Below are 22,644 nucleotides of genomic sequence, written 5' to 3' on the forward strand. Positions count from 1 at the left end.
CAGGTTGGGGAAAAAGATACCATGGCAATTACTCTTGAGATATATTATAATTCAGTACTTGTAACTAAACTCTTGTTTGAATTCAAAATGGCAGTGAAAAAACAACATACATTGTCTGTAGGTTGTGAATTATACATCCCTAGGATCACAAGTCAACTTGAATTAATTGCATCTAGTTTTAATATCAGAGTTAGCTCTTTTTTTAAACTAAGTGAGTTACCTTTGGATAATAGTACACAGACCCCAAAATGTAACACCTGTATGTACATACTAAAGTAAATTGTTGCTACTGTAGGTTGTCATGCATTTGTACCCCCCCCCCCAGTTACCCTATGATATTTAGGCCTACTTTTTTTTAAAATCAAGCTCTTGAGATTTTTATATTCATAGAGTCTGCAGTGTAATGTCCTTTCATGATAGAAATGGATGGGCAACTCCATGATTGATGAAGTTATACTTGGTCATTGGTCAAAGTTACTCTAACATTGGCTCCTACATGTATATGAAGATATCTATTTTTGTGTTGATAATACAGCATGACAAAGTCTTCTACATGCCATCAATGACCAATTTCAGTAAGAAATCAAAGGAACATTAATTTCAGTTTATGCAGGAATTTCCTCATTGTGTTTGAACAAAATAAAAAGCTAATATTCATTTTATTGTTGGAAAGTTGATATTGTTACAGTAATAGCTTTACTTTGTCTGAAAGTCACAAGAAAAAGATGGGTTGTAACTTATTTGCTACATGTTTAAGGTTTTTCCATCTTATCCGCAAAATATTTTGGAAATATAATCCAACTGAAAAATAAATGAAATATGCCATATTTTTTGCCATGTGTATAAAAAAAAAATCTGTGTAAATTTAGTCACATAATTTTGTAGTTGGACTATCAAGTGCATTTAAGAAGACTTTTTGGGCCACAAAATGTTTTGGTGTGTATTTGCATTAAATCAGTGCCACTTGAAGACATTTGGACTGACCAAAGTTTCAAGAGTGCAATATGTCTAGATGCTAGAAATGGAAGATTTGTCACAGTGTTATCATCATTTCTTTTTTAATTTTTTTTTAAATCTTGGAAATCAGGTATTTTGTGAATAGGGAATATTTTTCCTCCTTGTGTTTTGTAACTTCAAACTGTATTTTCAGTTGAACCAAGCAGTCATTTACAGCGGCTATTTTTCATGTTTTAAAGAAAATTAATATGTTTATGAATTGATTTATTTTATGTTATCTTATTTCATTCATTTTATTTTTACCTTTTTTTATCTTTTTTTTAATTCCTGTTCTTCTCATTACTGATACACATTTCTTATAAAGTATGGTGCACAGATTTATTTTCCCCAGCCTCTTTGTGGTCAAGAATGAAAAATTTTTGTTTAAAATAGCATTTTTTTCTTCATTAAAGTAATTTATTGTATGATTATGCATTTTACAGGCAATGACAAGTAAGGCTGATGTAGAAGGATTGCAGTCTGATGTGGCATCATTACAATCTTCAAACCAAGATTTAATGACACGAGTCACCAATTTAGAGAATGGTAGTGGAGGAGGAGGAGGGACAAGCCCTGATATTGAGAGGCGGGTAAGTTATACCAAATCGATTCTTCAACACAGTTTGAAAGCTTCACACATCTTATACATGCCAACAAAATAGTCAATTGTTTCAACCATTTTGCATCTAATAAAAGTTATTTTCATAAAGCTTAGTTTACAGAATGAAAACTGTAGGTTTTGCCTCAAAATTCATGTAATTACAGCTCTTAGGTAAAAATATAAACCCATAAACATGCAAAATGTGATGTCCTTTATCATTTTGCATTATACAAGAGTAACAAGACCCTGTTCTTATCTACTTTAATACTTAAACCAGTTTAGTTTGAGTCAGAAATCTTGAATTTGTTTCAGAAGTGGTCTTGGATATCAGTTTGGAAATCCACCTTGCAATTTTGTTTTCAAAACTGCTTTGTGTTGTTGAAGTGTAGATACAAGCATTCTACAGGATGTGATCTTCACCTGGAAGTACTATCATGTGTCTATGTTAGATGTGCTTCTTATGTTACAACATTATACTACAACTGCATGCACTCCATACATGTTAAGCTGCATTTTACGGACATGTAATAGTAAATTGTGTTGTCTTGGGTTGAGTCAGCAAGACTCAGCATGATATTTTTCTTGATAATCGGATGTTTATTTTATTCATATGTTATTTATACTATATACATATACTGTATATCTTCTCGATAATGATGATAATATTAATTCTTCAATATTTATAGCCTATCAAAATTTCTCGAAGCATTTTCATCAGAAAACCTATCTAAAATTCATAAACTAAACTCACTTATCAACTTACATGTAACTACCTTACATAACTGAACATCCAAGGTAACCTTACATATCTGAACTACCAACTTAACTACGGACGTATTAACTTACTTTATTCACATGTTGAGAATAATGATTACGATATATCCATGTATGTTGACATTGACCCTTTTTTAATATCGTGTTTTAAACTTCAACAATATTTTCATTATTTCACCTCGTAGGTATCAGATTTGGAAGAAAATTACAATGTAAGTATTAAATCCATTTCCCTCAAATGATATTTGATTTTACTGTATGTTAAAATATTGACTTGTACCTGTTTGGTAAAAAGTTTTTGTAAACTATCTCCCTGTATAGTACATTTGGTCTACTGGTTTATTTCAAGAAATTAAATATCTCAAGACTTTGGTAAATTGGATCTCTAGCAATAATAAGTAATGTTGATATCTTATTCACCTAGAAAGTCTTGTTAAAGGTTAAAAATTATCTTTACATCTAATTTGGTGTATGCATATGTACAAGTGAAAAGAGTGCATGGTGCATAGGTACATGATATTGATTTTTTTAATACAGCAGTAGTTCTACTACTTACACGGTCAACTCTTTTCTATTACATCAAGACACACTATTATATCAGGTTTTGAAATGGCCTCAATAGCTAGTACCCACTGCTTGTTTCCATGACATCCTGCTAAATATTTTTTTGTTCTAAAATGATATCTTGTGTTTCACAGATTTTAACAGTTGATGAATGCTCAAGCAATCCATGCAGGAATGGTGGTACGTGTATCGATATGTATGACAAGTTCATGTGCTTGTGTACATCTGCATGGCAGGTAAGTTGATGTTTAAATACTTACTGGCAATGCACCTTTTCATTACTTTTCAGTACCTTTTGTACCTTCGCCAATATAAAGATGCAAGGATATAGCTAATGACAGCTGTTGAAGTCACTTACGTATTCTTTTAAATTCAAATACTCCCCATCCCCTACCCCTCTGAAAAGAGAGAAAATCAAGAGACATGTGCCAATTTTACTGATTGCTCCCTGTTTTATGCAGCCAGACTAATTAATTGCTTTATATATTTTCCTATACACATTGTGACATATTGACTTTAATGCCTTTGACTTATCTTTGTCTGTTGCTATGAACATTGGCATATCTCAGAATCATGGAGAATATTTTGGGGTATATGAGAAGGACCAAATTTTGATTTGACATTGTTGGTAATTGTACAGCTCTGGCTCACTTTATTCAAGGCTTCTGACAACTCGCTTGAGGTGTTTAGTTACACTTTACTTTAAGTGTTGTAAAGATAAACAGATATTGACATTCAACATAGTAGTCAATGCCTCAAGGCAGTCTAATGACCTATAGGTTTTGTACTTTGAAATGATTGACACAGACTTCAACCAGTTTATTTTAGAATTTAGCTTTTTTTTCTCTTCTTAATAAATTTATATTTTGACAAACAATCAAAATTGATTATTTTTGCCATTACTTTTCCTTTTCAATATTTACTGGATATGGATAAAAAAGATAGTCCAAGTTATTAAAGAGGGCTATTCTGATACTACCTTTCAAAGTCACTAGAATATGAAAGAGCAAATCCTCATCTTTACATTAACTTAATGTATGCATGAACATACATGTGTGTGTACATTTCATTAAATAAAATTCTCGTATTTTTCAACATTTCTGCAAGTCAGGCTGAGGTAAAAGTCTAAGTGAAGCTTCAGCTGATTGATTTCTTTGTCACTTTGAATACCAATGTTTAATATGCAAGACTGAAATATGTTTTTGTAACTCACTGATCATTTGTACTTGAGGCAATTTAGTTGTATTTGCATGCATCATACATCCTTTCAAGTTGTTTAATTATTTACTCTAAAACTGCCATTTCCATGACCATTCCGATGTGCAAAATTTTTCAACTGAGCCACTCCCTGACTTTTTCTTTGAAGTCTTGCACATCTTTTGAGACCAAATTTACGATTCCTGGGTAAAGGATTCAAAAATTACGTAAGTGCTTGTCAGACCCATAATTGCCCTGAAATGTGATTTGTGTGTACAAAATCATTGTTAATTGAGTTTTCTCATCTTATTCATAAAGATATTATTTTGTATTTCTTATCACCTGAAGTTAACTGATTAACTAGCATGATTATGCTTTAAAAGGCTCTGCAATAAATTTGGTAAAAGGACAAAGAAATACATGAATTCATGAAACAATAATATACAAAAGAAATTCAATTTCTAACCAGGATTTTTTTCAATTGCGATTTTTAGCATTGGTACAAAGAATATTTACACTAAAAATTAGCATTCTAAGTGCTTTTTGTAGTGAGTTAGAGCAAAAAGTATGATTTACGCATAAATCAGCATACATGTAATTAATTCATATGAAAGAAAAATCGGATGATGTTGGAAAATTTAACCATACAGCCTTGTAGATTACATCCTACACTATTATCATGCCAATTTTCATGGTGTTCACGTGATCGGCTGCCGAGATCTCAACTCAAGGGGGGGGGGTTGATTCAACCCCCTGTCATATAACACCCAAAAGAGCCTGATCCAGGTTAAGCTTAAACATGATTTGGGAAGCTACACAAACTTTTTTAAAATTTTTACTGCCTTGCAGCCTTTATGACATGTTTTAATGATAAAGCACATTCAAATGGTTTTACTTCACCGGGGCATTGTCTCTCTATCCCTGATATAACAATTCTTTATCTGTTTGTTTCTCTGTAAAAAGATATAAGAGTTTGATACAGCCATGGGGATATTTGTTCAAGCACCTCCTTAACTATTCACCTTGGACTAGAATGGTGGTTTATGAAAAAAATGATACATGATAATAATTGATCTGTCTGCGTATACTTCACATTTTGTGTAGGTATATTAGATATAACTTGGTGATTCATTCATATTCATTATGTCTGGTATATTTTGTTATTTTAAACTACAAGTGGATTGTTTGCTCTGTTAATCTTATTGTCATTAAATACATGTAACCAACTATAGGTCTTCTTTATTTGATCAGTTAATTACCCACCAGACAGCACTACATAATCTCGGTTATACTTGAAATGTATCTCTCTTACATCAACCATGATAGTTACTTTTAGATATTGGGGAAAAAATTAATCGAGGGAGTATCAACATATTTTTAATGCTCTCTAATAGTTAATGAATTAAAGAGGTACCTTTAAAATAAAAGATTTCCAAAGTTTAGGACTGGAAAATTACATCTTTTGACATCAGATTCTGTGTGGAAAATGGTGTACATGGAATAAGTGGTTTCTTCATAGTAATAACATTGGTGCTGAAAAAATGCCCTTAGGCATTTGAAAGGTATATTTTCTCATTTATTGGGATAATATTTGCAAAGAACAAAAATCAAAGGGCCTGCACTGTTCTTAGCAAGAGTTTAGGGCTTTAAATGTCAACCAATCTTGTAGCATTTATTTTTTTCTCAGTGCGATGATGAAAAATTATGCACCAGCAAACAACATTTTGTAGTTGATCTACAGCACCTACTACTTGAAAAACATATTTTAAAGCAGGATTTTATTATGAAACTTGTATCGTCTGTTTCATTTTAGAATTTGTCCCACACACCTATCATCATTGTAGAATCCTTCATTATCATGATACATATCCCTGCACACTTCAACACAAAAGCGGCCATTGCATCATAAGTCTATCTTATAATTTGTCTATGCTAATTTTTGGTTGGATCCATTCTTGGCTGGTAGTACATGTAGGCAGTATCGATCAAGAATCAATGTTGTAATTAATCCTTGATATCAAATTTATTACCTACATGGATGATGGATCTGTATACTGACACCTAGATAAAAAAAACACACTTATCAGTGTCATGCTAGTTTGTTTGCTAACTACCTATTAACAATCCCTCATAGGCAAATGACCGAAAGATCCCTGAATCTTATCAGTCAATAAAAGAATAAAACAAAGATTATCAGGACTTTTGTAAAATATACAAACTTCACATTCATTACGTATTCACGATGAAGTAAAGTTGATAAAATAATTATTAAATGAAATTTGTATAAACTGCTGTGTCAGATGCTTGTTGCATAAGACCTTCATTTTAATATATCTAATGCAGGAAAACTATGTTTAACCAATCATGAATTGGTCTTTGATGACGTTGTCTGATATTGAGGAGTTACAATCACTTAGCAACAACCCCACTACATGTAGGCATTTTGTGATGTACAAGAAGTTCCATGAATAGCTTCAACCAAAATTAAATAACATTGTGTTTGAAAGGGCATTTAATTTTGTTTTAATGTTTGATTTCCTTGATTTTACTTAATGAAGATATTAAAGAAATGTTTGAAAACTTATATTTGCCCATGGCATTAAAAATGTTTGATTATGGAATAACATAGCCAATTACCTATTCAGGTGAAATTTTGTACTTACTGTAAAGGTGTAGTCCATCCCAACAAAAAAAAAGAGATTTTTTTTAAAGTCATATTAGTAAAGAAAATTTAATTGATATTAGTTGTAAAATGAGAATCAATTAATGACACTTAGAATTTTTTTTTCACAGAACATTTTTTGTCTTACCTGCATATCAAAAGTGAGATATAGGTGCTGCAAAAAAAAAACGTTTAAATTTGCAATGCCAACTTTCAGTATGTAGGCTATATTTTAGAGGACCACTTGTTTCATTTGAATACACAGTATGTTTGATGATCAGTTCTGTTCATTCTAGAATGTGTTCTTGTCAAGCTAGTTTATCCTCATAAATATTCACAGCTCAGGTTCCTTCGATTCTCTAAACACACAAAGGATTCTCTTGAAGGATGTAAACATAGGCGTTAATGTATTCACACAAAAAGACTGATCTATTTGTGAAGAGAGGATGGACTGAAAATCTCCTTGGAGCACATACAGTGTCCATACAGGCAACTTTAATATGAAATGTCCACTTACATGGCCACTACTACTACTACTGAACTTTTTCCATTTACAATAACCCCATAAATGTCCGAATTTCATTTGACTACATGTATTATACACAAGTTTGACTTTATTATGTGCCTCCGATAAATTAGTTTGTCTCCCCAGAAATGATAAGTTACGTATTGTAATATCAATTACCTGTAATTGATACAGTACAATTTTACAATGACATTTCATCAAGATCTCTTTTACTTTACACCTATTACAATTGGTTTATTCTTGATATCACATATCATTGATGCCTTCTTTTATTTATATTTTTATTCAATATTAGTATATGAGGCCTATACACTGTAGAATCAAGATATGATCTTCTTCAATTGAAAGTATCTTGTGTTGATGTGAATATGCTTGAATCAAAGGTTTACTTTCTGTCACATTTCTTATCTCTATTGTTGAATTTATCATTCACCTCTGTCGTGACCCTGATTTAAGAAAACAATACTGCAGTACTCTTTCCCTTTACTATGTGGCCATTACCTACTTATATATTATCTATGAATGAACATGGTTTGTCTTTACTAGTCTAGCATTTTTGACATATAAATTTTCAGTATCTATCCTTAAAGTATTTTTTTTGCAGTTTTTGAATCATGGAGTGGGGAAAAAAGTGCAATGCATCATATGTTTGGATATATTCAAGAGGATGTTTATGACATGGTTTTATGATATAATTAAAGTATTAATTATGTATCATATCATATGTAGGTAAAGATGGAGGAAGCCTATTAAATGATCTATGATAATATGACAATTAATTTTTATAAAAACTGATTATAGTCTCCTTTTCTTTCAAATGGCTGTTATCAAGAAGAAAATTCAACGAATCAATACAAATGAAACGGCACCCTCCCCTTCTAGAAATAAATGGTCAAATCAACAAAAGGATAATTCAGGGACATTATACATTTAGAAGCAATTTCCACAAACAGTTGGTTATCTTTGTAGTCAGAACCCAAAATCAATTGATGGATGGTTTTGCAAATTTGATAAGTGACCTAATTTAAGCTTTTCAACCATTATTATTACATGTACCTATTGAAGCCCTACAATTGCTTTTATTGAACTATTCTATTCCAACAGGGTAATTTGTGTGAACAGGATTTCAATGAATGCAGTGTTATTGTTGGAACTGTCAATGATTGTCAGAACGGAGGCTCATGTGTGAACACACAAGGTGGATATAGGTAAGAGCAAACTAGTGTGAAACTCATGGGTACAACACTGTTATATTCATTTAGTATATTGTAATTAGGTGATCTGTCAATCGACAGATCAACTATTAATTTCGTACGAATTTTCTTTTTTATTTCTTTATTTATTTTTATTTTTCCGCCCTTTTCTTGTTAGTACTAAATCTCAAAATCTACATTATCAATTATCTTCAAAATATCATCAGATATGGGGACTTATCATGTGATGTGTATAAAGCAAGTTCAAGGTCAAAAGGTCATCATGACGTCATCTAGACGCCATTTTGTAAAATCACATTATCAATCATATCTTCATTATCAATTATCGAAAATTAACAATATTTACATCACATTAACTTCAGGTCAAGGGTCAACTGTCCATGTCATCAAAGGTCATGTAAAGGTCACGACGTGCGCGTACGCGCGCGTCAAAATTTTAAAATGCTCAAAATCACTTTTTGACCAAAGTAGAGTATGAATCAGGTCATTTTAAGCATTTCAAAAATTTGCGCGCGCGCACGGTTCCGCGCGCGTTTCCGCGCATAACGGCACTATACAACATAGGATCACCATTTTTTTTCATATCAATGCATCCGTAATATAATTCTGAACAATTTGATACCTTGATCAACCTTCTACGACAAGTAATAAAGGAATTAGCCTCCATCAAAGTTTACAGCACGCGCGCGCGCGCGCACTAAACATAGACAATATATGTGCAAAAACATGCCTATACAAAATTCATTATAGCTCTTAAAGTAGTCCGTTGACCCCCAATTTTTTTTTCATATTCGAATAGAGTATGGATGGGAGATGTGATTTCATGTCACATTTGACCCGAAATTTTATCATGACGTCATCAAAATGGCGTCGGAACTAAAAATTCCCATTTTGCTACTTATGACGTCATTATAATTATGCAAATTTGACTTTAACTCTGTAAATATTGGTCAATTTTTGCTTAGTTTTCAATATGTTGTAGCTAAGGACACACTTTTTCTAATGTGATGCCTTTATTTACTTTTAAAGGAATGGATCATCCTGAAAAATGGCAAGTTATAGAGGCATGTCATTTTCGCTCATTTTGTGTGCAATCTCTATGGGAAATGACTTTTTCTCAAAACCGGATTTTACATTCCTCTATTTCGCGAGCCATATCTCCACTATTTGTTGGTTGTTTTCTTTGAGCTTTGAGTATAATGTAACTGAGATTCTAAGCTATCGCTAAGTTGTCTTTATTTTCCGATCAGATGCCAGCGTTATGCCTTAATTTCACTTGCAAAATTGGATTAGAGATCCTCTTAATTTGCTTATGTGTAAAGAGTCCTTGGCAATATATGTCAAAGTGGTCAGTATTTGATCTAAGACAGCACACTCACCTTTGACCTGTGACTCACTATATATAAAGTCTCCGATTTGGTACTAGCTCTCTCTCTACCTCTCTCTCTCCCTCTCTGCCCTATCTCTTTTTTTTTACATCATCACAAGACTTTCTGACACACTTATCAAAGTTTTCTACTCTAGGAGGCACATGTTTTGAGAACGTCTTCAAATGACTACTTCTGTGGGCTGGTATCATCTCACCTGAAGCAAACTTCATACATTGTGTCTTCTACGTCATCTCATATTTAAGTCCGTACTACCCCATTTCTCTGTCATATCACCTAGAGAAAATCCAAGATACCGTTTGTGCTAGCCAAATTAGGTTTGTAATAATATCTGTGCGATTTTGCATATATTGTGTCAAGTATTGGGATCATACAATAATTGAAACACTTTTGATATATTGGATGATGTCTGTCGGTAAGTTGAGATTATTACCTTGGCTTATTACCATTTCATAATTATAACCAACCCCCGCTTCACCTCATTTCCTGAATTGCAAGAGCTATCAACATATTTTGATTTTCATCATGATTATCATATTGGTGGTAATATTCATGATCAAGAGAATCAGAGACAGATCACCTAATTCGTCCTCATGACGAATTAAAATTCTAGTTATTATTGTTTTCCATATTTTGTTTAAATTAATTACTATTATCATTTATTCATTTATTTATCTTATTTAGTCTTATTTCATTTATTCAGATATTTATTATTTAATATAATTTTTATTGGGAGGACAGGGTAGTGTAACCTTTCAAAATTAAGTTTATTTGCTGTATATGGTGTTATGTTTATAGAAAGTAGTATTTTGCAGACTAATTATTGAAATTATCAGCCACATAATGTAAACTCATACTGTACATGAACACATGTGTAAAGACATGTTAGACCCTGTTCGTCACCACTTTTAATAGAATCAAATCTCTTGTAGAACATCTTGCCACCTCTGGATGACGATCTCTTCTTGGAATATAGGTTTTGTTAACAATCATCCTTGGACCAGTTTAATACATGTATGAAGCAAAGCAATCCACAAAACTACATTGTAAGGTACTGGTAGTCCTATGGGATGGTCCAGAGGATCATGTAGGATTGCAGAGCTTCAATCGTGCTGGAGAGGTTCTTACTGTATCGGTTCAAGCAAGGAGTGCTGGTAACTCCTTGGTTCAGGAAACAAGATAGTGAACAGAATATGGGCGGATATACATGTCAGTAGGACTTCAGTAAATGTATTGTTTCATGCAGTTTGGAGTTTGGCATAAAGGAAAATGAGCAATAGAATAATCCTTAATACAACTTATACATGTATTTCACAGCCTACACATTCTGTCTTTATTATGATATTTTCAGATGTGACTGTACTGCAGATTTCTATGGATCTCTTTGTACTATGCAGTATGATGACTGTGCTTCTAATACTGTAGCTAATGTCTGTGATCATGGATATTGTGTCAACCTCCCAAGAATACAGACAGGCGTAGTATGTGTTTGAATTTTCATTGTCTATACAGTTATACGTAACATTTATTGCTTTTCGTCTCAATGGAATTGACATGAACTGTGGAGTAGTTTAAAAGAGAAATGTTCTTGGTAGAATTATGTGTGAGTAGGAGAAGTTAGGAGTAGAGACTACAAAAAGAAGAAACAGAGGAAAGGGAGGAAAGAAATATTTTAGCATTCCTCAGAAACAATGATGATTAATGATGAGTCCTACTAAGAATTCCATTTACTTATTTCATATAAAATACAGAATAAACTGCATTATGATTTCAAGCACACTGTATTACTTTATAGGCTCGCTTTGACTGTATATGTTCAGATGGCTGGGATAAGGTCAGTGCATCTAATCCAGCTTGTAGCGCTGATATTGATGAGTGTTCAGCAGCTAAATATCCTTGTTCTTCCAACCCTCGAGTCAGCTGTACCAATGTGGATGGAACTTACTACTGTGGAAACTGCCCTTCAGGTATAATCTAAAAACAGTGTATTTTGTTTTTCAATACAACATCAGAGATGGTCAGTATGCTTTTTAGTTATCATTTTGTTGATAATGCTTACATTGCTTCTGATTATTAATGATAAAATGTTGTCCCCTATGGCAATAATAATAAATGAATTTCTATTTGTTTTGTTTAGGTTATGATGGTAATGGTCACCAGTGTACAGATATCAATGAATGCCTTACTAATAACGGTGGATGCTCTCAGTTGGTAACATGTACAAACACTGATGGATCAAGATCATGTGGACCTTGCCCAGCAGGTATGGACTACTCACCTGGGGAACATTTTTATCAATGATTTTCACTCACTGATTTGATCCCATCCAATCAGATGCAAGAATTTCCAGTAGCTTATAACATCTTTTAGTGAAAATCACTGACATGGCTATTCATGATACACTCTCCAGATGCTTACTATGGCAATCTATCAATGTAGATGCAGGATTAGAATTAGGGTTGTAATTGGGGAATTTGGGCTTAAAATTATGCAAGGATATGGATTAGGGGTTGTAGAATTGAAAGATAGTAACACTAGTTCTTAATTAACCAAGATAGTCACTCTAGCAAAATGCTGACCTTCAAGCTTGCCCTGCACAATATCAATATGTTTCTATTGCCATTCTTATATTCTTTTTCATGTCGGATCATTCAGCCTGGCATACCATTGTCAATTTATTCTCAGATGCGTCCAATTTGTAGTGTAGTGTAGTAGTATTTAAAATGCTGAGTGCCTGGCAGGAAGGCTAATTTTAAAAAGTTTTTGACATGATTCAGCCTGGAACTAAACCCATGACCTTCCCATTCATGAAGCGGGCACTCTACCACTTAGCCAAATGTCTGGTTATCGATAGTTATAGATAGTGCTTGGTTTTTGTATTTGTGCTATATGCAGATTTTCAATAGGAGTATTAAATTGACAAGCTGAAAACATGAGACTGTCATCATCCTGATTTCTATTGTTTTTTAATGTAATTGTGTGCACACTGTGCCCATTCACAGTAAATGATTCTCTCTTGGATTGGATATTTGACTCCTATGTGGATACAATCAATAGTACTCTCACTTTCAATCTTTTTTCATACAATAGCTATAGCACATTATGAAATTCATGGGTCTATTTTTGTTATACTTCATAAATTGTGTGCGGGCATGCCAGGATGCGATGACTGGGCTATTTATAAGACTTGTAAAGCACTTAGATATGTTAAAGCTCGAGGATAGTTTTGGTGAAGGATCATAAAATCCAGTTGTATGGGTCGTGGCTATTGAATAACAAGAACTGATCATAATGCAATATGAGAGTGGCAAAATTTCTACTTGAAAATGTCTAAATTTTAAATAAACTCAGAAAATGAAGTCATTATCCTCGGCTGAATTTCACCGACATCTTACTCAATCTACCTATTCGCAATGTTCAAAAAGGTCACTTTTCACAGCGCCCACTTTCGTCCATGACTGAGCATTTGTTTTTCACGTGACCGATATCTACTTTACTGGAAAACAAAATTCTTCCGCGCATCGTCTGCTATCGCTAGGCTACACGGAGTGCATGCAATGCTTTAGTATCCAAATTTCACCGCGAGTGAGCGCGGGAGCATGGCCGGAGAAACGCCGAGCAGCCACTGTCGTAAAGTCGGTTTGTATTGAGCCAGAGGAATTGGAGGGATATCTGTTGTAGATTTACCTTCGCTATGCTAATGCCATCACTCATACTAACCTATATATATATGTATTTATATATATATATATATAGTGTACTTTGATATCCATAAAATAGTATCGTTGAGGTTCCTGAGAATATTTTGTAGAGATTATAAGACGACTACAATTTCTGCAATGGTTGGTCGAACAACCAAAACACAGGACACCGGATGCGATGCACAAATCGCAGCATCGCCTGACGATGTGTACGGCGGGCCGGCCGCTGACATTCACATCACACTCATTCACGCGAACACTTCTGACGGCATGTAATACGTGCCGCTGAAATCTGCATTCTCTTTCTTATCACATGTGACACACAGCCGCCTCTCGACCAAATTACTTTTTCTAGACTCTGTAAGCAGCTCTGCCATCACACATTTTTCTTCAAAGAACAATTTACATGACCGGCGTCGTCATGTGATTGCAATCTCAATAAAATTCAACAAATTTCTCCTTTCTATTGTCTTATTGCTGACAGTTCCCCGGGCAGTCCCCCCCTAAATTTGAGGTGGGGGAGGGGACGGTGCTCCCTAAAATTTTTGTTGATAACCTTTTTTTTGCTTGTCAATTTTCTTTCATGCGTCCCTCCTAAATTCACGTGGACCCCCCTGAAACGTTTTGTGTCCCCCCTAAAATTTAGGTTGATGAACTTTTTTTTTGCTTGTCAAAAATTTTTGGTGATCCACTCCTAAAACTTAGGTTGACAACCATTTTTTTTTGGGGGGGGGGCTTAAAAATTTTTACCTGTGCCCATCCCAAAATTTCAGCTGGACCTCCCCTATATTGTTTGGCTTCCGCGCCGCCAAGGTGTGTTTCCATCTAAATATGTAAAGCATTTTCAAGAAACAACATTTCAACTAATGTAAAGAAAAAATGCACATTTTCGAAATGGCAATTATTGGGTCCTTGATCCGTAAACAACCGTGAAGAGACATCCTTTTTTATCATTATCTTATAAAGTGGTTTGCAGATTTTCGCCTGTATCTTTTGCTGACAAATCTATATGATCTTGGCCCAGGGCCGGCGCTAAGACTCAAACGTAATATTTTCACCTGCAGCCTACCCCCCCCCCCCCGACCAGCAAATCGATACTTTTCTTTTGGGAGCTAGGGGGGTGCAAAGTTCCAATGCATATCTAACTCCCTCTATAACTGTATCACAATCCTGATCGTAAATAATTCCATTACGAAAATATGTAAAGGTCACGATGGAGAAATAGGCTTTATGTATTACATATTTAGCATCTGACGTGGCGTACCTAGGATTTTCCAAGAAGGGGGGGGGGGGGCAATTTGACAAGTAAAAAATAAAAAAAAAAACGTCTTCAACTAAAATTAAAGGATTTCGTACAAGAAGAAAATTTGACAAGCAAAGAAAAAAAAAAGAAAAAAGGTCTTCAATTTCAAAGGCACGGGCCACATGTGGCTCATCACGGATCAGTTGTGACTCGTCGGGGGGGGGGGACATGGGTTGTGACTCGTCAGGGGTTGGGTAGTCTGTCCCTCTGTAGGTACGCTAATGTCTGCTAATGTCTCCAAGGTCTCCCCCCCAAAAAAATAATAATAATAATAAGATTACACTCGAAATTACCAGGAACTGATCGCTTCTATCACCGACATGCTGTGTAGCACTGACCAAGTTCCCCCATCTATCTCTTACCCCGTTTTTTTCCTCTTTTTTTCTGGGGGGGGGGACAGAATCATATGCCATTGTGGTACTAAATCAGGTGCACATTACGTTCGGCATGGCTGGGGGGGGCGATATAAAACAAGTCGGGAGTCAGTTGATATTGATCGCGCTTCTTGCGCTATAAAATAGCCATATAAAATGACCTGGGGCCTGTTGCAGAAAGAGTTGCGTTTAAACGCAAGTCAAAAAATCAAACGCAAGTCCCAAATGCGCGCTGTTGATTGGTTGAAAATCAAGTTGGGCATGATTTTTTGAGTTGCGATCGATTGCAACTCTTTCTGCAACGGGCCCCTGAACATGGAAATGGAAATTTATTTGACGACCGTTTATACAAGCTATAGGAATTCACGAAGAGCTAGCGTATCGCTGCTAGCACGAAGCGCGAGCTGATATTGTTTGTATTCAAACCTGACAATAGTACATTGGAGGAGGCCTATACATACTAGCTTGTTTTGCAATCATGCCGTGGAATCTAATAACTATTTATACTGACCCCCAATCGAACGTTTGACATGTTGTGATGAAAAGGATATAAAATCCAAGTACAAGTGCGAGCTCTAAGCGCGAGCTTGTCTGGTTTTTTTTTCGGACTGGGGTGGCGAAATTACCGGGAGAGTGGAGCACTTGCCACCCTTTCCACTAAAAAAAATATAATTTTTTCAAATTGAAATGTGCCTTACAAAATTAATGCCCCGTTTGAAGTAAAACAAAATACATTTTAGGCTAGAAAATGACAAATTCTGGGCTGGCGCTTCGCGCTCGCACCGATTTTTGTTCGTGCAAGAATCATCCTGTTCATGGTTACATTTCGTGATAATTATTGATATTCTGATGTGAAACTGGATAATTTAAGTGCAGGCTATCGCGCATGTTTAAGATTTAGACCTAGAATTTGAACATTCTGAATACATTTGTTTAATGGAACATTATGGAATACAAGTATACAATATGAACTTGGCAAATCAAAGAATGTGACCACGCAGCGTTAGCTTAAAATGCTGATATGTATAGACCATAAAATTGATATTTTACAGAGCACTTAAATTTGTAAATGAAAAAAATGAAAGCTCGTTGTCCGAGCTAAAATATGTTTTGTATATTGACTTCAAAACTTGCTCCATATCAGCCTATTGAGCAAGATATTAATCTATTCGAACAGGCAATTCTTGCGCCAAGCGCAAGCAAAACTTTTATATGGTAACATGAAAGATTTGCAAGTCTCCTCACATTATTACATTCACTCGTCTTCCTCCTCTTATTTTCTTCTTCTGTCTTTCTTGTTTTCCCTTTTTGTTTTTCTTTCTCCCTTTTTTTTTGCTCTGTCAATTTTTTTCAGGGGGGGCACGTGCCCCCAGGCCTCCTCCCCGTAGCTACACCACTTCGGGTCAGCGGTCACTTCGCCCCTGGATTCGCCAATGCCCAATTTTTAATTATCCTGCATGTCTTCATTACAGAACATTTTCAGTTTATGTAATCCCATTCAATATCAAATCTATCAATAATTGTCAATATACATGAACCTCTATGAAGGGGCTAGTTTTAGCGGCTTGTATTTCCGCTCAGAGTTTTAGAAAGATGCAAATTGGTCGCATCCCCTGCCATTATTTTGGACAGCGTAGGAGAACCCCTTTTCTTATCAATCATGGCAATGATTCTGGTGAATTAAGTTACCAAAGAACGATCGGTCAGAATAATTTATGAAATTAATGTTCAGTGATATCGAAGTTGAATGGCCATTTTCAAATTAATGAGCTTGCCTAACAGTTAGGCAAGCTCGTTAATTTAAAATGGCCATTCGTATAGGTTTTTTAGCTTATAGAATAGGAAGGAGAAAACAATATCATTTTGGATATTGAAACAAGGGGTAGAAATAAGTTTTTTACAAAAGAGGGGATGCAGGTGGCAATTTTCGTAGATTTAGCTATATCGTGCGGGACTCTCTGGAGAAGCATGTATACTCAAGAAACTAGCATTGGTTAAAAAAACCGGGAAAAGATGGATAAATAAACAAATAAATAAATGAATGAATGAAAAAAATATTTGTAAGCCTATGTCTTCTATGAGCAACTGTAAAAATATACGGGGTGCGTCTCTGCCTGGATCCGCCAAAGATGATATGCCATGAGTGTCGATCGGTGGGGGGGGGTGGAGATGGGGAAATATACCCCAAAAGAATTCAGGTGGGGATGGCTTGTAAAATCGCACCCCCCCATTATATTGAGGGCATCGAAAAAACAGTATATCTCCAGAAAAAAAATCGATCTTATAAAAATACATGAAATCAATAAAAAAAAATGTTAACACAGAAATACACAAAAGAAAGAAAAACAAAATTTGTTTTCCAATTCAGTTATACCTTTTTTCTGAAGTTGACAAGTCTGTTTTGAAATAGTTACACATTTATCTGTAATGATAAGTGAACTTGCCGATATCTTCGGGTAATTTCATGAGCCATGAATAAATGCAAATGTTTAGGCCCTCTCTCCATTCGATGGTGCAAAAGTAAAATTGTATTAACAACAAAAGCATTTTATATATGTTATCTGAATTCATAGGCGAATCTATAGGGGGAGAGGGGAACGATTCCCCCGCTCCTATTTGCGGAGCAAAAGAAGAAAACGGGGAAAAGTTAAAGAGAGGAGAAAAGAAAAGGAAAATAAAAGAAGGAAGACGAGTGAATAGATAAGACGATGGGAAGACTTAACAAAAAAATCTTTCATGCCTCTATTTTCGATCGCGCGAAGCGCTCGTATTGCTTGTTCGATGACCCATATCTTGCTCAATAGGATGATATAGAACTAAAAATATCAAGTACTGAAGTCAATATACAGAACATATCTCAGCTCGGACATCGAGCTTGAGCTTTCAATATTGCTATATAGTGCTTGAAATAGTGCTTAAATTACCCCTTGTTCAGACCGGAAGAAGAACAAATATTTTCAGCTCACGTTTCGCACTAATTTATTGAGATCGGTTAAATATTAAAATTTTTCTGCCCGCGGTTCGCGCTGGCATTATATATGTAGGAAGAAACCAAATTGCCCAGATTTCATGACTTACAAAGCATGAATTGAGAGTTCTATTTTTAAGTCAGAATTTCATCTTTTTTCCGCTGCTCGCGCTTCGCGCTCGCGTTTATCGTTTAGCTTTATATCCTGTCCTTTTCATGATTACAACAAGTTGTTAGAATTCCATTGTGCCAAAACGTCAACAAATTTCAAATGTATACCTATCCTGTTCATGATGAAAAAAAAATCAAACGCGTGCTCTTTCTCACTTCATAAAAGATGACGTATGGAATATATAGGCGAGTATAAAGTCAGAGATCTTGTCATTTAATTATACTTGTATGTCGGTAATTTATTTTGATTATTTTTTCCTCGCTCTTTGCTTGGTCCGTATAAGAGGTTGAGGAGTGGCGATTTTGTAAGTCGTGTAGTTGAACAAAGTAATATTAAAAAAGAAAGTGTTTTTATAATGATATATGATATGTAATGATATATAGTAAAAAGTATTATTTTAACATTATTTAAAATTTTGTTGCAATTTATCGATTGCAACACAACTTTTTGCTATTCTCTCATGAAAGCAGTCAGATGCATGGACAATTCTGATAATATATTTCTCCCTTTTATAATGAGAGGTTGAAATTGTTTTTTATTATGGATTGTTTGTAAAAAAACAACAACGAATTTATACTGCAATGATTGAAGTCATCCTTGTTGACAACGCGATCCAGTTATTCCCTTTCCTTCAGTTCTTTCTTTCTTTATCTATTAATCTCTATTTTCTTTCATTGCATTCTTTCTTTCTATCTCAATTTCCCCTCGTGCAGTTGTGACTTGAATGGAGCGGTCTTCCCTGCTTTGTACAAGGCCCATTCCGTTTTTTTTTTCAATTTACTCGCTCGCGGATTCGCCGCGGCTGCATGTGCTGGTCTTTTTTCAGTTGGTTTTATAATGCCAATTCGTCTAATTATGAACTGGTCTACTGGGGTCTACCATCATCAGTTCGTCCACTCACTGTTTTGTCTAATAACCAGTCAGGTCAAATACCCATCTAAAGTCCATATACCCCCGTATTTAGTCTAATAATTGGACTAAAGTGTGAATTGGTAGAAATGAATAAAAATGAAATGGGTATTAGACCAACTGGTTATGAAATGAATGAAAATAAAATGGGTATGAGGATAGACCAAATTGTTTATGAGACGATTTGGTCACTGTGATAGACGAAGAAGAAATGACGATCGAAGTGGATTTGGCAACACGAATTGGCACTTTACCGCTGTGCTTTACGGTGGGTACAAAAACAATGATTAAAAGAAGCGAGCGTGACCCCCCCCCCCCCCGAAAAAAGCCCCGCACAAATGAAATAAAAGAGGAAAACCCAAAACATAAGGCCTATATTCGGGTCGCTCTTTGTAGAGAATGTAAATTCCTAAACATCATCCCTCACATTTGGAGATCATGCATATAAAAGATAACACTTTTGCGATCCAAAATAAAGTCGTGTCATTTTTCTATCGCCAGTCATGAAACATGTCTATACATGGACATCGAATCCCCGGGACCCACAAAGTTTTTACTCATATAGTTAGTAGCTTATGTTAATTCTAGGACGTATGTGAAAATCATCCATCAAAATATGGAAAATATACTAAACTCAAATGACACTATATACAGAACTTTATCAAGTTACATTCCATTTCCACATTTGAAGCTTGGTATTATATAACCTCGATTGAATTATTTCTGCAGAGGACACGTATACATGCATGTAGTGTAGGAACATAACCGTGCATATAACGCATACATAAACCCATATACATGTGTATATATAAGGCCTTTCCAGTAGACCGATGCATAATGCAAGCATTGAACTCTGCATGACCTCGTCTGGACGAGCAGTATATGACCTTATTACGTAAAGTTCGTCTGCTCTCGAATCAACACAATTCCCATGCATAGTACACCCATAGAGCTGTTACACATGAAAACAACTTCATGTAGTTTATGATTTCAGACACAATCCACCCAGTGATGGTTTGTTTCTAATTGTTTTTAGCGAGTAAACACTCCCGTAAAAACATATCCAAATATAAATTGCCCCCGTCTTTTGGCAATTAGAGACCAGTTATTCAAATACACTCATTGTAGCATATATCGTGGTTCCACTTTTTTTAAATGGGATGATGAGGGTTTGTTTATCGTCGGGGTTTAGTCGTCGATTGGCAATGAATCTAACTTCCAAGGAATAGGAAATCAAGGTGCATTAGCTATAAGACTAAGTTCAGTGAGGTACGTATCGTTCAAGTGTTTTCTTTTGTTCTTCTCTGCCGTTTGTTGTCACGTTATGCATCGGAATTATCATCGAATAAATAGTGCGTATACAAAACGGGCTTAGCAAACCTGAGTGACTATAGACTGGACAACTCCTCTTTTCAGCGGACTACATTTTGTTCCCGCGTACGTAGCTCAAGCGGTGGTGCGTGTATACTGCAGAGCGCTAGCCATGCTAGCTGCAGCTGGAGGCCGAGGCAGTGTATGCAAAATAATGCATGGATTTCGGTGATAGAGGGAGGCAGCTCGCAACCTGCTAGCCGGAGATCGCGCGTCAGCTTGATAATTCTGGGATACCCGACAGGGTTAAATTACAAGGGAAATTGCAAAATTAACTATGTAAAACACCATTTCATTTCATGTCATCCACATCATGACTGTTTTAGGGCATAAGCATTCATATCACATAGAAATTAATTAGAATGGTGACAAGCAGATTTTGAGGATTTACCAAAACTATCCACCCTCTTTAAATATGAAGCGCTATGTAAATGTATCTATAAAGCTCCATAGGCTCTCTTTGCATCCTTTGAACTTTTGGTTTATATTTGCTTTAAAAGAAGAATTAAGTACATTTTTATGACCATCTCTGTACCAGCCACCAGATAGATAACTTACATGAACCTTCTTTTGAACTTTTGGTTTATATTTCTTTTAAAAGAAGAATTGAGCACATTTTTATGACCATCTCTGTACCAGCCACCAGATAGATTACTTACATGAACCTAAATCACATCAGATAGATGGTAATAATATATGTTACATAACACAACAAACAATGAATGGCTGAGCCTAAGTGCAAACTTGTTTGAATTCAGTGGCAGTCTAAACAATAAGATCTGAGATAATGCCCAGTGCATTCCTTCAGAAGATTTTTTCATCCCAGGGTCTATTACATATAATCACGTATACCTTTAATGATTTCTTCATTTGTGACATTGCTAAATAGCGTGTCTTGTTTTTCATTGAGCTTCATTGCAATATTTGTGTTTACTTCCACTTAAACATTTAATTGATATCTAAGTCTTGGTTGTCAAATTCTGTGCTGAGAATAATGCTTTAGAAAAAAATGAGGTTAATTGTATGCATTCTCCCAACATTGAATTGAAAACTTTTATTTAGTAATGAATTTTGAAAAAATGCATCACTAATTGCAAGGATCACATGTGATATGAGAAATAAAAGAAAAATGTAAAATAGTACGAGACATTTTGTAATAAAAAAAAACATTGAATGGTATGACTTTACTTTGTTTAGCGACCAAAAATTGAATTTTCCAGTCATATATGGATTGATCAATTTAAAATATATATTTCTGACATGTTCGATTTTTTTTTAGATGACATTGCAGATAACAGTAATGTGCCCAGTTATTTGGTTGATTTGAGCTTTGGTGTGGTTTTGTATCTTGATGTTTGTCAAGATGCACTCTGTGTTCTTCATTTTTTTTTAGAATAGGAAATTAGATAGGCCTATGGCATTATAGGACAAATAAGCCCTTTGAACAATTTACATGTACCTTGTGTAGAAACAAAAAACCAAGGAATAAGATTAATGGAAGTTAAAAAATGGACAGAAGAAAGTACATTACAATAATAGTATTATTATTAGAGCATATGATGTACCATTTAACATTGAGAATGCTAATGCATTGGAGACCCTCCCATTTGGGAAATTTTTTTTTGTCATATCACTGAATTCTCCCAGTATTTGATGGACAAATTAACAAAACCACCTGCCTCTCCACCCCCCCCCCAAAAAAATTTTTTTTTTTTTTTTTTGCTTACCTTATTCTTATAATAGTACATTTTATCTTTGTTCATGATACATTATATCAAACATGTAATGTGTGTCTTGCTTTAAAGAGATTATCTGTTCAATATATAGGCCTATATATGCATGTCCAAAGAGACAATTAAGGCTAAATATGTGCCAGAATAGTTTGAAAATGATCATTTGTGACTTATGAGGATTTTCAAAGCAT

The 22,644-nt window shown here is 34.8% G+C and overlaps 1 protein-coding gene across 2 annotated transcripts in view; it reads left to right on the forward strand.

Annotated features, from left to right (window-relative positions):
• Positions 1 to 22,644, forward strand: part of LOC121410379 (cubilin-like) — a 95,898-nt gene that overhangs the window by 10,229 nt on the left and 63,025 nt on the right. For both annotated transcript variants that reach the window (XM_041602422.1, XM_041602421.1), the window contains exons 3-9: positions 1,440 to 1,586; positions 2,557 to 2,583; positions 3,070 to 3,171; positions 8,425 to 8,528; positions 11,274 to 11,403; positions 11,718 to 11,889; positions 12,060 to 12,185. In XM_041602422.1, the coding sequence (XP_041458356.1) occupies positions 1,440 to 1,586; positions 2,557 to 2,583; positions 3,070 to 3,171; positions 8,425 to 8,528; positions 11,274 to 11,403; positions 11,718 to 11,889; positions 12,060 to 12,185 (808 nt within the window). The remainder of the gene's footprint in view (positions 1 to 1,439; positions 1,587 to 2,556; positions 2,584 to 3,069; positions 3,172 to 8,424; positions 8,529 to 11,273; positions 11,404 to 11,717; positions 11,890 to 12,059; positions 12,186 to 22,644) is intronic.

Source organism: Lytechinus variegatus, chromosome 3 (assembly GCF_018143015.1).
Source record: "Lytechinus variegatus isolate NC3 chromosome 3, Lvar_3.0, whole genome shotgun sequence".
In the NCBI taxonomy this organism is placed as follows: domain Eukaryota; kingdom Metazoa; phylum Echinodermata; class Echinoidea; order Temnopleuroida; family Toxopneustidae; genus Lytechinus; species Lytechinus variegatus.